Source organism: Tetranychus urticae, chromosome 1 (assembly GCF_039701765.1).
Source record: "Tetranychus urticae isolate SD_2017Ah chromosome 1, NJAU_TeUrti_SD_1.0, whole genome shotgun sequence".
Taxonomy (NCBI): Eukaryota; Metazoa; Arthropoda; class Arachnida; order Trombidiformes; family Tetranychidae; genus Tetranychus; species Tetranychus urticae.
This window is the reverse complement of record NC_142958.1, coordinates 32,343,037-32,358,126: the sequence shown is the minus strand read 5'-3', so window position 1 is coordinate 32,358,126 and position 15,090 is coordinate 32,343,037. Positions and strand designations below refer to the sequence as shown.

Genomic DNA, 15,090 nt, shown 5'->3' with positions numbered 1-15,090 from the left:
CAACTTCCGATTGATAGGATATTGAAAATTTTCACTCCATTTAGTAAACTCAGTTGCTGAGATTAAATTTTATATTTCAAAATGGAAAGCAAAAAATACTCATTTTGTACCTTAAAGTGAAACTTGAAAGAATCATTGATCAAAATGAAATGCCTTTTCTTGTTAGTTTACAGCAAATTTTCACTCCAACTTAAGATTTATTTATTAGAAGCAGAATTTTCTGATGATTCATCAAATATACGAGATGAAAGCAAGAAAATAATCTTAAAATCAAGGTAAATTTGTTCACCATTCTTAAGGCTATTTAGCTTTAGTTTGACCTTTTTTCCCTTAACATATCAAAATCTATTGAACACAAATAAAGTTGACATCTTATTATTAGATCATAATATTGTATCAAAATACAAGGGAAAAGTTGAACAATTTTATCAAAAGCAAGTACAAAAATCAGATGAAAAAACAAAGTAATAGCAAAAGAAAAGGTAAAATGTTATTGTTACACAGAAATAGCGACTTTAATTACTGTTAATTCAATTTAAATCAAGCCTTGAGTCAACACAAAATTACTTTGATAAGCAAAAAAATAAAACCTATCAAGTTGAAGACAAAAAAGATGATGAAAGTGAATTCAATGAATCTTTATATGTTGATATACAACAATTTATACGCATCAATCATCGTATTTTATTCGGCCTATCAACTTAAATTTTGGCTCCTTTCTTGCCTCACTAGCAATCATCATTATCATCACCATGATCCAAGGTATAACCCTTGAACAGTCAGATTCATCTTTTCTTCCTCTTCTTTGACTTTCCTATGAATTAAGGCAATTTCTGGATCAATGAGTAAATCTAAAGCTATAAAGCTTACAAGTTTCTTAGATTTTTGCTCATCTTCTTGTCTTCTTGTCTTCTTGTTTCACTGTAAAATGGGCCACAAGTGAAACTGTCTCACCATTTATGCACAATCTTTCATCTTTCATCTTCTTTCCTTTTTTCACCCTCAACCTCATCTTCTCATCTCCATTCTTCAAATTTGCGCTACAATTCACCAAGACGTTTCCAAAATCATCTTCATATTTTTTTCTCATCTCTTACCAAATCCATTACATTCTTAACTTATCCTCATCTTATATTAGACAACTTTTTGCATCCCAGTTTTTTTTCACTTTTCTTGCCTTTTCCTTCTTGGCTTATTATTCCTTGTCTTCATCATTATCATCATCATCGTCAGCTTGATTGTCTCTCTACTTGTTCTCCATTGTGAGTGTGAATCTCTTTTCTTGCGTTTCCCATTGTATTTAGCCGTTAATTGAAGACTAATCAATCACTCAACCTTTTTTTCTATCCTTTTCATGGGTTTGCTTGGAGTAAACGACTTAATTATATACATTGATTGAGGTAGCACAGACATAATCATCTGAAATTGGAAACTCAACAAGAAATGTATCAAACTTGATATTATCCATGCATTATAAAACTGGTGATAATGAAATGTAATATTGCAAATTATACGAGAAAACGGCAAAGGGTTGAGATGAGAGAGAATTGAAAGATGGCAAAGATATTAGATGATCATGGTTTGATTTCAACGCTGATTGTGAATAGGAATACAAGTTGCAAGTTTTCGCTCTGAAGATAAGCTTCCGGGAAGCAATCGTCTTTCTCTCTGATTATCATTATTTTTATCATCATCCTCTGTATATATTACTTATATATACTTTGTATATGTTGGTTTCCATCCCTTTATTGGTTTGATGTCTTTTCTTATTCTTTCTTTATCTTTTGCTTGGTAAGAAATAAAATTGATATTAATCAGGATAACATCCATCATCTTAAGCTTCCGTTCAAGTGGTCAGATTCATAGTGAAGAAAGAAAGAGATGATTATGATGAAGATAATGATGAAAATTCAGATTATTATTGAACAGGATAAATAGAGAATGTCTTTTCATTTCTGTTGGCCGATCAGCAAAGGATTTGCTTTCCATTTGAAATATTATATCTTAACTTGATTGGCGATAAATTGTCAGATATTTTGCTGTATCAATTGATTCCATTTTCCTGTCAACTTTATGGCTTACTTTTAATGAATCGGCAATTTAATGTTGACTAATGATGAGTTATCCTTTTCATTTCCAACAGGTACTTGGTCAAAAGCATCAACAACTGAAATTGACGGAACTGCCACTCAAGTTTTTATTAATGATCTCAAGCCATTAACTAATTATGATATTCGCATGTTTGCTGTAAACAATATTGGCAAAAGTGAACCAAGCAAAGTTATCACGATAACAACTGACGAAGAAGGTAACATTGTCTACTTAATTAAGACAACCCCGTGTATTAACAACCAATTTGTTCATCTCTTTTCAGCACCATTGACAAGTCCAGTGTCAGTTCGAGCAGAAGCAATTAGTTCAACTTCTATTTTGGTCAAATGGAAGGTATACCAATTTATAATCAATCACGAAACCATTTTTCACACCAATGGGCCTAATCACCATTTTCGCATCTTTCCCAACAGCCTCCGAAGCATATTGAATCCTTTGGTTCAGTTACAGGATACTACATCGGTTACAAAGAGCTACACACGGAGAAATCGTTTATATTCAAAACAGTTGAAAATAAACTGAATTCCAAGCTCCAGATAACGATAAGCAACTTGCGTAAATCCACTTCGTACATTTTTACTGTTCAAGCATTCAATACCAAAGGAGCTGGACCACAATCACCTGAAACAGTTGCCAAAACATTGGATAAAGACGCTCCATTGTCTCCTAAACTGGGGATTGTTAGTTTTACAGCATCAACAGTTACAATTAGCTGGATTCTTCCAATAGATTCAGAGGCACCCATAGGTAATTATATCTCCAAATTATCTAGTTAAATTATACGAAATGAATTAATTAACCATGCAATATTGAAAGCAAAGAGTCAAACTTGAAACTTACCTGGGCAGATTCCAGATTCATTAACAATCAAATAAGTATTCACATGTAAACAAGAAGTCTTTAACCAAAATAGTGAAAAGGCAGTGAACTTCCTGGTTAAATCTTATTCATTTTGACCTAATAATCACTTACTTTGGAATAACTCAATTACTAACAGTCTTGAGAATGTATTAACACAATTATTTACATACAAAATAATAATTGAGAGATTAAATTAGCGAATCATTTAATTAGAGGAGTTGGTAAAATAAACATCATCTGTTTCATTCACACTAGCTAGGGGTTAACGATAAATTATGGATAAGATTACATAATTGACTAAATGGCTAATTAGAGATTAAATTTACACCTGATGGTGATAATTTACTGTAAAAAATCTTCTAATTTACTAATTGAAAACAATTTTCCAGGAAATTGAAATAATTTTAATTATTGGAATTAAAAAAACATTGAGATCAAAGAGTAAATTAAATTATTTGTGAACAGTCCCTAAAGTTTCCCGCTATTTGCTAAACAATCCAACTCTGCTTTGCTAAATTTTTATAGCCGTTTTTTTCAAATGAAATACAATTTTACATAGATAGAGTTAAAATCACAGTTAATTGCTGATTGATCTGAGACAAATGTCCAATCTTATTCCATCTTTAGTTTCACTAATTTAGAGTACTAATGCTAAACAAATTATTGATAAATTCTTGATGCTTTCATCTTACTGGATATAAAACATCTGTTCAATAGCCATGCTTTATATTTTGAATTTCAATTATCGTTTCATTTTAAATGGTGTTTATCTCTACATCCAAAGAGAGGTTACAGTAAAACTTGGTTAAACCAAAGTGTCTTCATGAATGTGTAATAAATGGTTAGTCAACAAGCAGTGATATAAACGACATTTGATTTTTGGTAACATGATATTCATAATGATTGCATATCTTGGAAGTGTGACTCTGAATACAGACGATTTCATCTTTTTCTTCTTCTCATCTTCACGTTCTTTTTCGCTCTCTTTAATAGGATTCAAAGTCTTCCTGCGACAAAGCTCGAGTGATTTCAAGTCTCATGAGACAATAAATGATGGTAAATTGACTTCACATACCATAAGGTCACTCCATTGTGGAACCAAGTATACAATTTACATGGTATCGTTCAATGAGATTGGTGAAAGTGAACCAAGTGAAGCTTTATCATTTCAAACTGAAGGAGGAGGTGAGATAAATTCATAATTTAATCAAAGAAAATTCATAACCATTAAGAATAAATCATTATGGAAGCTGTGAAATATATTATTCCCTCTAAACAGTTTTTAAATAATATAGTGATAAACAAATCATCAATGAGTTAATGCATTAACAGGCAATGTTAATACATTGACAAAAACCATTAAAGCATTGGTTGAGATGAAAAATCATTCCTTGTTAAGCACAAGTTGAGTAATTTATTTTGACTCTATTTAGTTGATTAATAGCTACAAAACCATTTTGACATGAAATTTACAGGTTTATCAATGATTTTTTTCATATTCATCTTAAGGTTCAAAACCTTTTGTCGTTGTTGGCCCTGACATTTGAACCGATTCCAAGAAAAAATATTAATATTTAAATTATATCAATAGTTATTTATCAAACTGAGCTAACAAAAAAAAAGACTTATTATGTTTTTAGTTTGAGAGAAAATTCATTCTGGTTGAATTTGTCAACTCGATTCAGTTACATGGATGAATATTATAATAGGAGAATGGCAAAAGGATCAAATGACATCGATTGAATTAATTGTCAGTTCAAGTTTAAGGCTTTTCATTCTTCAACCCGATATTTAATGATATTGCTAACAGTTAATGTATCTCATTTCACGATATTAGCTTCTATTGATTAAAAAACAGTTAAGCTTTCAATTTCTTAAGGCTTCTTTTTGTCGTCTGATAATCTTAATTGGGTTAAGACTGAGTATATTACATTTCATGATCAAATATCAGACCAATTAATTGTTTCTTTTCTCAATAATTGATATTAATATTCATTAGAATTGAATTGGGTTTGATAATTTTCCAGATTTTATTATTCCCTGTGAGTTCTTGAAACCCAATAAAGTCATTTTGGTCACAAATAATAGATTACTTGTTAACCATTCAGTTAATCAAAATGAATCTGATGTGATTAATGAAAATAGCCTCAAGGTAATTTTCCTGGTAACTTTATCATGTTATTCAACATGTAGAGAAAAGATTATATTTTATGGGAAAAAAAGATGACTCTAAGGTAAATATAATTCTAGTTAATAAGCTTAATCAAAATCAAAGGAATGTAATAGAATGGAATAAATCTTTTCCAAAATCAAATGTAAATGCCAAAAATAATGTCAATATTTCTTATTCAATCATTATCAGAACATATTGAAATAGAATCCATATTTAGCCCAAAATTTCAATCGAATCAACTTGAAGACAATTTTGGAAATGGAAACATTTTATTTAAGCAAAAACAAAGTCTTACAATGAACTTTGTGGTTCAAAATGATTAGACAGTTAATAGTTAAATAATAGATTGGATGACAATTTTGAGTAAAACTGATTAAACCAATTTCAACCCTAATTTTTGTTATTCCCAGATTATTTATTATCTATTCAACCTTAATTCTTGTTTTTCCTCTTTGCAACCATTTTTCTTAACAATCTATTAAGTTTAATGTTTTTCCTTCTAATGGTGATTGGTTACAATTAAAATTAATATTAGATTAACTCTGCTTTTCTCTTCTTTTGTTTTCTCATTCCTTTAGCTCCTATTGCTCCAGATAAAAGTTCATTGCTCCACATCAATTCAACATTTGTCTTTCTTCAACTGTCCTCTTGGCGAACCACTTCATGTCCCATCAACAATTTCATTGTACAATACAAAGAGCAGGGTAACACCGAATGGATCCTCGTATCAAATACAGTTTCATCGGTTTTGGATCAGTTTCTGGTTTCCAATTTACAGCCAGCTACATGGTATAATCTCCTCATAGCTGCTCAAAGTGATGCTGGTTCAACGGAAGCCGAATACTTTTTTGCCACATTAACTGAACAAGGAGGTAATCATTGGATGACAGTAGTTGAGGTCAAAATGGAATCAATTCAAATTGAAAAGTGCATTATCTTTTCGTTTATTGCGATGCTCCGTTGAAATCAATGGGCTATTCAGGAATCTGATTTTTGATGTTTTCTCACTCTTCTCCATGGCTTTACCTTTTTCCAATCTCTTTTTCTCAATCCATCCTCATTCAATCATCTAATCTTTATCAAGTTAATTCAATCTAATCTTATATTCAGAGTCTGCCTTTAAACGTAGGTCATTAGATGACGCTGTACATCTCCTTACATGGCACAGTATTCAATATTATATTCATTCATTTAATCTATTTTTATGTTATTTTATCTTCTTATTCTTACTCAGATTTCCCTTCAATTGATCGTTGTTTGAATCCTTTTTTGGGCCCAATTGATTGATTAAATTGTCTTTATCTTCATTTTTCTTCTCATTCTTTGTTTGTTTTTCTCTCATTCCCTCAGTTTCATGTTCATCTTCTCCTTATCATTCGTCTCTCTTTGTGTTTTCCCTTCATTCTTTAAATTATCTGTGAATAAACATACAAAATGTTCGAAGGCACTTAATCAAATGATCCATTTAGATCGATACTGTTCATAATTAAGAGTGACATACAAACCTTGCAATGATTTACTCTCGCCCTCAAAACTAACTCTGTTTTTGTTTATCTTTCAGAAACAATTGCACCAATGTCAGTCAGCTCAAACCCAGATGAACATCGTTTACGTCGTTATGTTCAAATGGTTTTGCCAGTTACTTCTGTGTTTATATCTTTACTGGTTGTTGTAATATTCATACTCTTCTTTGGATTCAGGAAAAATCGAAACATGTCTGCTGTAACTAATCTGAGTAAGGAAAAAATCCAATAATATTAACAATATTATAATTCTTTCGACATTTCATTCTCACTTTTGTTATTTTGTATTTTGTTTCTTTTAGATGATCAAGTATCACCCAAAGCTGCTGATAATATTTCAATGTCTTCAACCAAAGTTGTCTATGAAACAGTCCAAAGAGATGAACGAACCAGCGTTTATTGTCCTTCTCCTTATGCAACAACGAGAGTTTCACTTTATTTTCAAGATAACCCAATGAAACTACAAACTAATGAAAACTCATACGACATGCCATTGCTTAAGGTATTAACATCGAGTCACCAATGAATGCACATTTGTCATGCAACTTTCCATATCTTTTATTATTATTCTCACTCCTCGTACATTATCATAATTCTCAGTGAATTTTTGATTCAAGATCATCAACAACTTAATCCGTACTTGACTTGAGTTGACTCTTGATCTTCACCATGATCCTCTTTTTCAACCCACATCTTTGTAACCAGAAGCAACTCAATTAGCCTTGTTAAACGTTTGACAAGATTAATCAACTTTGATTGTCATCTTAACCTGATTTCTAACATTCTTTTTCTCTCTTTGTGACAGACTCATCCAAATAATCGCTCTTTATACGATTTTCAAGGTACAACCAGTGGGTCCTGTGAAAACAACAATCTACTCGATATAAATCATGAACCATTGTATCCAAGATGACATTAACATCAACCTAACCATAATAACATCGTTGATTCATATTTGTAAAAATATCAATTCTTCAGATCAATTAATTAGAGGTAGATCAAATGGATCCCACTCAACTCTACTGGAAACAATAGATTAACCTCCAAAAGAGCTTAAACAACATGCTATAATAAACTTGTCATCATATCAATGGGTGTTGAAAAGGTTAACAAATTAGGAGAAAAAATTAACATCATGGAATAGAGTATTACTGAATTGATGTTTGAACGAGTTTTGTTTTCAACTGCTGTTCATCATCATTCAGTTGACGGGATGGACATTCAAAGTACGAGAGTTTCATTCTAGGCAATTCTTGGATTGAATGATGACTTCCAGGCCTTTGTTTTATTTTAGCTATAACATATTGTTCAATATTATTCAAATATTGTTTTCATAATTTTAATATTGTTATCTAAGGTGTTCAATGAAACGCATCACACTTTTCCGGAAAACATGGTCTGGTTATGGAGTGATTGTAGATAAAGCAATGAACTTCCACTTTCATTTCTGTATTAATTCTATTGTAAATTTATTTCTTTTTGAATCAACATTTGCATTGCCTATTCAGTTGAAGATACTGAGACTGATTAACTTAAGAAATATAAAAAGGAAATGCTTTTCGCATATTGATTGACCATTTAACCGCTCAAGAGATGGTTACAATATAAAGCAATTGAATTAAATATGTGCCTTGTTTCAACTGATCAATCTTTTTATCAACCATATTCGACGCTGGTCCTCTGATTTGTTATTAATAATCAATTGTAATTATTTGTATTTTAAAATAAAACAAATTATTCGAAGCCACCGTTCTTTGTATTTACAATAGCATCGCAATATTAAAACAGATCAGAGTTATTTGCTCAGGGCATATTAAATCCCATTACTCAAGATTTTATTGCGTTGAGAGGCCGTTTAAGTCTAGAGAAACACCTCATGTGTACCGAATCGTAATCTCGACTCTTCATCTCAGGCAAATGTTTCTAACAAGGGAAGTAAACGTAATACTTCAAACCGATTTGAATGAGAGAGATTTTATTTCTTCCGTGTTGATCCTCAATAAAGTCAAAACTAGAATGATTATCTGTAGTAACTTGAGAAAACCGATAAAAATTCCTTGATACGGTCTACTTCTTGAAACTCCTTCCGAAAAATTTTCGTTGAATTGTTCGTAATTCATCAGGATCAAGTAGAAATGGAAATCCATTTTCAAAGTTGAGAAAAAAGTGAATTATGTATTTCATGAAATCTTAAAATTAACTACACTCCATCCAACAAAAAAACTGGGCTCTTCTGAAGCCTCAAGCTTTACTGTAACTAAACTTGCTGAAAAATTGGTTATCTTGCCATTGAACAATCTTTATTCATCAGTTCAGTATTTACAGTTCAAAATGAATGAACCAATGTTAAGATACTAAAAAAGACTAAAATTATTTACTTTGTCGAAATGAAAAGGTCTCAGAACATTGATCATCGTTAATCACTATTTAATTACCGAATCTCATTTCTAATACATTGACAAAGTTAAGTTTAGAGAGTTTAGTTTACAAAGAGTAATACTAAAAAACACAATAAGCGTAATGACCATAATAAACACTCTTAAAGGCACAATTTTGTGACCTTTTAGACTTGTGAAATCTATTTCTCCATTTCACACTCAGAGAGCGCTTTTAGCGAAATTTGCGCAAACATTTGCACAACAAAAATGAAACAAAATTAAAATCATAAAATAATTATTATTACAAAAATATAAAAATGTGCGAAAATGGTTAATGGTTAATACAAAAACGATTGATATTTCCTCGATAGATCGTTGTTTACTCGACAGGACCAAGCAAAAATGGCAAATCATCATGATTTCTGAGGAAACAGTATTTCATGAAATCAAATCCTCGACCAATACGCACAGGTTTTCTTGATAAATGAGGCCATTTCTTTGTTATTTTAGGTCTGCTATTATTGTAATATAATGAAATTGAACGATTGTGATGTGTACAATATCGATTAATATAATCAGTTGACTTTTCAGTTACTTTTCGGGAACTTCTAATATCAATGAGAATAATACGAGGAAGTAGCTCTAAAAGTTCGGGAATATTTTCATCAGATATTTCTGTTGGTCCTCTGATAGCCAAATGTTTCAAATTTGGATACTTCCTCAATATGCGTCTTAAAACTGACCAATCAAGACCACTCTCCTGTAATGTTTGCAAGAGAAAAACTGTGAAAATCTGAGGTTAAATTTTTCAAATAGAAATACTAACAAGTTGAAGAACTAAATCTTCTAAGAATTTATTTTTGATTCCACTGTCGACCAAAAAATCGGATTCCGGATACCAATTTTGAATATAATGAAAGGCACTTTTCAAAGCTGGACAATGATCTGCCAGGCTGAATCCATGATATTCACCTGGAGCAATTTGAGCGTGAAAAATCATTTCCAAAATCTCTATCTTTTCAAGAACAGGTCCAGTATAAAAATTGTCGCAAGTGTAATCTGTTAATAAGCATGTACATATGAATATTTAGAGTATCCAATGAAACAAAGAAAATAAATTAAACATACTCACCAGTGTATTCCTCAATATGAAGTCGCTTTAAATTCGGAAAATATTTAGCACATCTGGCAAAATCTGAAACATTACATCCACCTATGTACAATTGTTTCATTATTGGTCCTTGGATCTCGTTGGCGAAAAAACTACAAATGTGTGAAATCACTAACATTTCAAGCGACGGATTATGAAAAGTGACATTTTCCAAGCTTTTGCAGTAAGATGTCAATACTAGTCCTTTGAATGTTAAAGTTGTGATAAAATCTACGTCAAGATTATCGTAACTAACAAATAAAATCTAGAGCAAAATGGATTTTATATTTTCATCGGAAACATTGGCAATGTCATTTTAATTTTAACCTTTCTTTACGATTAGACTAACCTTAAGATTAGGAAACCACTTTGATACTTCGGTTCTCTCAAGTTCGTCATTATAGATTATGGTATTTCCAATAGGATAGCGCACCATTATTCCATCATCTAAATTAAAAATTTATGCTCTAATTGCTATTAACCTAATTGAATATTGAAAAATCATCTAAATTTTAACTTAGCTTACCTGTTAAATATTCAACCTTGCGTATTCGTTTACGGACCAAACTTTTCCATCTTTTACAAACTAGTTATGAATGAAAAAAAATGTTTATCAAAATCTAACAAGTCTAGTCAAGTTATTCAATTTCATTTGGTAATATTAATCGTGAATCTCAAGAAATCAGCAAGCAATGACATTTCAAACTAAACTTGCTTCATGAAAAAAGATTGAAAGAAAATAAAAAGACAATAAAATACTGACAATTGTGAGTTTTTTTTCATTTTCGTTTTTCAAGATCAAAACAAACAGTCAGTATGAGTAAGTCAGTAGTACAAATCTCACGTTTGAACGAATCACAAGTTATTCAATTCTCGAAATGCAATGTTCAAACCTGAGATTTAACCAATGCCACCAATAGTTGGTGATTTTTGATCATGAAAAGACTGGAAATTAAAAAAACGCCTTAATGAACCTGGGTACATAGTTCAATGGCTGGTGGGTATAAATAAGCTACATTCAAGCTGTATTCACTCGATAGTGTATACAAGGTTTGTAATGAAATATGCCATTAATTATTTCAATTGCACGAGATTTGGTACTTGTTCAACAATTTCCTTTTGTAAAATCGTGAAACTCAAGAAAACAGTAAGCAATGACATTTCAAATTAAACTTGATTTATGAAAAAAGATTGAAAGCAATCCTTTTTCCCAATCAAAAGCAATCCCAATTCCTTTTTACTCACCTTCAGAGCAATTCAGGAGAGTATCAAATCTATAGAAATGATTTAAAATATATAATAAGCAGTCATCAGGCAAATTTTCGATGTTCATTTTATCGACATGAAAAAACAATGTGAGAACCAAGATCAAAAAGATACAGCTTGAAATGACAAAAAGGCCGAATGTCAAAGAATTGTTTAGTGGTGAACAGTTTATTATGAATCAAATAGATACCGAAGCTAGCCAATTGAGCCAGCCAGCCAGCTATTTCTTCACGTGCTTGAAGCCAGTTAAAAGTAAATAGCTCGAGCCGGCTCAAGCCAGTCAAATTCAAATTTAGCTGAGTCGGCTAGCTAACAAATTTGGTCGTCTTTTTCACTTGGAAATAGTTTTTTTCTCTCAAATTCTGTTTTTACTTGTAATTTGCACTGAAATCTTGTTTATTTCTGTAGAAATAACTAACTCATTAAAACGCTGGCAACTCAATCCATGTAGAATTGATAAAATTTTATTTGCTCATGATAATTATGATAGGTTCACTCACAAGGGAAGTGAACGTCTGACGCCAATTTAAATGAGAGAGGTGTCATTGGATAGAGTATGTTGAGTTTACGTTATTAAAGTGGTGTTAGATGTTTAATATAAAATATGAAGATATTTTTTAACTTATAAAATTGAATTAAATGCAATTTTTCAAGCCAAACTCAGCCAAATCAGCCTTTTAATTAGCTGAGTAGCTCAAGCCGGCTGAGCCAAGCCAAGCTTGATTTTATCAGAATTAAGCCAGCCAGTTAGCATCTCGCTAGCTTCGGTATCTAGAATCAAACTTACAATAACAGTATCAGATGATCTGAATACGTGTGAATAGCTTCTTACTGCTATTTATCGAGATGTACATTTTTGTTTCACAGCTAAACCAACAAATCAACACACTCATTAAATCGCAACTAACAAGACTTTTAGCAAGACAATCAGTATTCATTCAAGAGCATCTTTTTTAAACTTATAATCAATTAAATAAAGACATCGAAAATAAAAGAGGACGATACTATAGCTAATTCTGGAGCGTGTTGCTGGTCAATTGTTTGTCCACTTGTGCAACAATTCAATGAATTCAATTTTAGAAAGTTAGCAAAAAGTACAACAAAAATATCATTGTTATTAAAAAATGAACTATAATTAACATATGATTGACTTTTTGTGATTGGTTCGAATCGAGCGTTAAATTAACACTCATCACCATCATCAACTGTAATAATTTTACATCTTTAATTGCTTTAAAACATTTGTAACTGTTACAAAATTTTCAATTTTTGCTTATCTTTTAGTTGCGCCATCTAATGGAGAAATAATAATCGATTTGTTTGTAGCCAAGGAAACAAGAGGGAATATGTTTATTTTTGAATTTGATTCTTTTGATTTCTTGTTTCTGGTATTTTACTTTATCAAGTGATACCATCGGCTCGTTTATTGTTAAAGCTTTATTTTTTAGTTTTTTGATTTTAATTTTTCGCTTCAATATGATGTCACAAAATATTAAAGTTTATATTCGATGTAGACCCTTGAAAGAAAGTGAGACCCGTAATGACCAGCTAACGGTTAAGAAAGAGAAGAAAGAGGTCATTTTGAAAGACAAGACTTTTCTTTTTGACAATGTTTTTGGTGAAGATTCTTCTCAGATCGAGATATATCGTGCTGTCTTGTCACCTTTAATTGACCAAGTTTTGGATGGATTCAATTGTACAGTTTTCGCTTATGGGCAGACTGGAACTGGTAAAACTTTCACTATGGAAGGTGAACACACACCAAACTGTTGTGATTGGCAAAGTGATCCACTGGCTGGTTTGGTTCCAAGATCATTTTGTCAGCTATTTGAGTGCTTAGATGGACGTGATTGCACCATTAAAGTGTCTTTCCTTGAACTTTACAATGAAGAGCTCTATGATTTATTAGCTCCATCTGATGAAATCACCAAACTCAAAATGTTTGATGACATAAACAAAAAAGGCTCAGTTATCGTTTGTAATTTGGAAGAAACTGTGATCACAACCAAAGATCAAGTTTATAAGCTGTTACAAAAAGGATCAGCTAAACGTCAAACAGCCGCTACACTATTAAATGCTTGTTCATCTAGAAGTCATACTATTTTTACAATTACAGTCTATGTTACCGATGAAACTGCTAATGGAGATGAAATGGTTAGAATTGGTAAATTGAACCTTGTGGATCTGGCTGGAAGTGAAAGTTTATCACGATCTGGTGCCGTTGATCGACGAGCAAGAGAGGCCACCTGTATAAATCAAAGCTTATTATCTTTAGGAAGAGTAATAAACTGTCTGGTTACCAAATCAACTTCTCATGTCCCCTATCGGGAATCAAAATTGACACGACTTCTTCAAGATTCTCTTGGAGGTAGAACTAGAACTTCAATTGTTGCAACTATATCCCCATCAGTTGACGATTTTGAAGATACAGCAAGCACCTTAGAATATGCTCAAAGAGCAAAGAGGATCACAAATAAACCAGAGGCTAATAAAAGAATCAACAAGAAAGCGTTTTTGCGGGATTATGCTGAAAAAATTGCCAAACTTCAAAAAGATTTAACGAATTGCATCAACAAGGAAGGAATTTATCTCGATGGAAATGATTACAATTCAATGATTGATAAAGTTACAAAACATGAAAAAATGATGGAAGAGATACAAGGTCAGATTGCTGCACAAATTCAAGATATGGAAAGAGTCAATAAAGATTTACAAGGAACCAAGAAAATACTTCAGCAAAAAGAAGAGGAACTGGAAAATAAATCTAAAGCGATGCAGCGCATATTAACTTTTGCTGAAAATTCATCTAAAGATGCGTCCATATTGTTCAACAAAGTAAGCAAATTGAAAAATAATGAAGCTAACAACAAAAAAATTATCGAGCAACTGCATAATAATCTTGATCAACAAGACGTAAACTTCGATCGAATGTTAGAATGTCGGATGGAAGAGTTGCAGGATAAAATCGAAAACAATGCAAAGGTTTTACGGAATAAACTATCGGAAATGTCAGAGCGTATAAATAAAGACAGGAGTTGGATATTTGAATATATCGAAGACTTCAGACTACAAGTTGAGAAGCGGTTCATTGAAGAACAAGAAATTGTAAACAATTTTGCAACCGAGATAGATGAGTATTCAACTCAATGCAATGAAATGTTAAGTAATATGAGACATGAATTTAGGAGAGAAAATCGTTACCGTAAAATTGATTTACAAAAGCTTACCCGTCAATTAGTCATCGATTCACCAACAGGCAAAACGCCAAGGAAAATAATTCGTCAGATAACTGATTTGCCGCCAATTACACCTGAAGATGCTTCATTGTAAATAAATAGTTAAACAGCAAAAAAAGAATCAACTCAACTTTTTCAAATTGTTATGATTATTTTATAAATAGAAACGATGCTTTTACTTTTAACTACAACTTTGTTTATTGTTTATTATCTTGTGATATTTAGTTAAATAAATTGAAATCAAATTTAAAAATTGCATCACAACATCATATGTAATTCGTGAACAGGGCTATAAGTGTTTGAATGATTCATATAACATTAAAAGAAGCACGAAAATTAGTACTGATCCATAAATATACCATGACTAGGTTAACAAAGAAAAATGATGATG

General features: G+C 31.5%; 3 protein-coding genes across 6 annotated transcripts in view; 2 read left to right on the top strand and 1 right to left on the bottom strand.

Moving 5' to 3' along the window:
* Positions 1 to 8,416, top strand: part of LOC107361954 (cell adhesion molecule Dscam1) — a 38,541-nt gene extending 30,125 nt beyond the window's left edge. For both annotated transcript variants that reach the window (XM_015928915.3, XM_089266637.1), the window contains exons 11-18: positions 2,144 to 2,308; positions 2,375 to 2,445; positions 2,526 to 2,859; positions 3,967 to 4,158; positions 5,725 to 6,018; positions 6,708 to 6,881; positions 6,972 to 7,171; positions 7,475 to 8,416. In XM_015928915.3, the coding sequence (XP_015784401.2) occupies positions 2,144 to 2,308; positions 2,375 to 2,445; positions 2,526 to 2,859; positions 3,967 to 4,158; positions 5,725 to 6,018; positions 6,708 to 6,881; positions 6,972 to 7,171; positions 7,475 to 7,582 (1,538 nt within the window). In that variant the 3' untranslated portion in view covers positions 7,583 to 8,416. The remainder of the gene's footprint in view (positions 1 to 2,143; positions 2,309 to 2,374; positions 2,446 to 2,525; positions 2,860 to 3,966; positions 4,159 to 5,724; positions 6,019 to 6,707; positions 6,882 to 6,971; positions 7,172 to 7,474) is intronic.
* Positions 8,417 to 9,325: 909 nt separating this feature from the next.
* On the bottom strand, positions 9,326 to 11,641 carry LOC112538797 (uncharacterized). Of its 3 annotated transcripts, none has more exons than XM_089270425.1 (6): positions 11,443 to 11,641; positions 10,724 to 10,783; positions 10,547 to 10,644; positions 10,180 to 10,462; positions 9,874 to 10,106; positions 9,326 to 9,807 (listed from the first exon to the last, which is right to left on the bottom strand). In XM_089270425.1, exons 1-6 carry the CDS (start codon positions 11,528 to 11,530, stop codon positions 9,427 to 9,429), a joined length of 1,143 nt encoding a protein of 380 aa, XP_089126551.1. In that variant the 5' UTR covers positions 11,531 to 11,641; the 3' UTR covers positions 9,326 to 9,426. The 3 variants fall into 3 exon arrangements, with proteins under 3 accessions (XP_089126551.1, XP_089126552.1, XP_089126553.1); XM_089270426.1 differs by having other exon boundaries at positions 10,547 to 10,664; positions 11,443 to 11,522; XM_089270427.1 differs by lacking the exon at positions 11,443 to 11,641 and having other exon boundaries at positions 10,547 to 10,671; positions 10,724 to 10,765.
* A 925-nt stretch (positions 11,642 to 12,566) lies between these two features.
* Positions 12,567 to 14,952, top strand: LOC107362078 (kinesin-like protein KLP2). The gene has a single exon (XM_015929082.3). It carries the CDS (start codon positions 12,940 to 12,942, stop codon positions 14,791 to 14,793), a length of 1,854 nt encoding a protein of 617 aa, XP_015784568.1. The 5' UTR covers positions 12,567 to 12,939; the 3' UTR covers positions 14,794 to 14,952.
* The last annotated feature ends 138 nt before the right edge of the window (positions 14,953 to 15,090 follow it).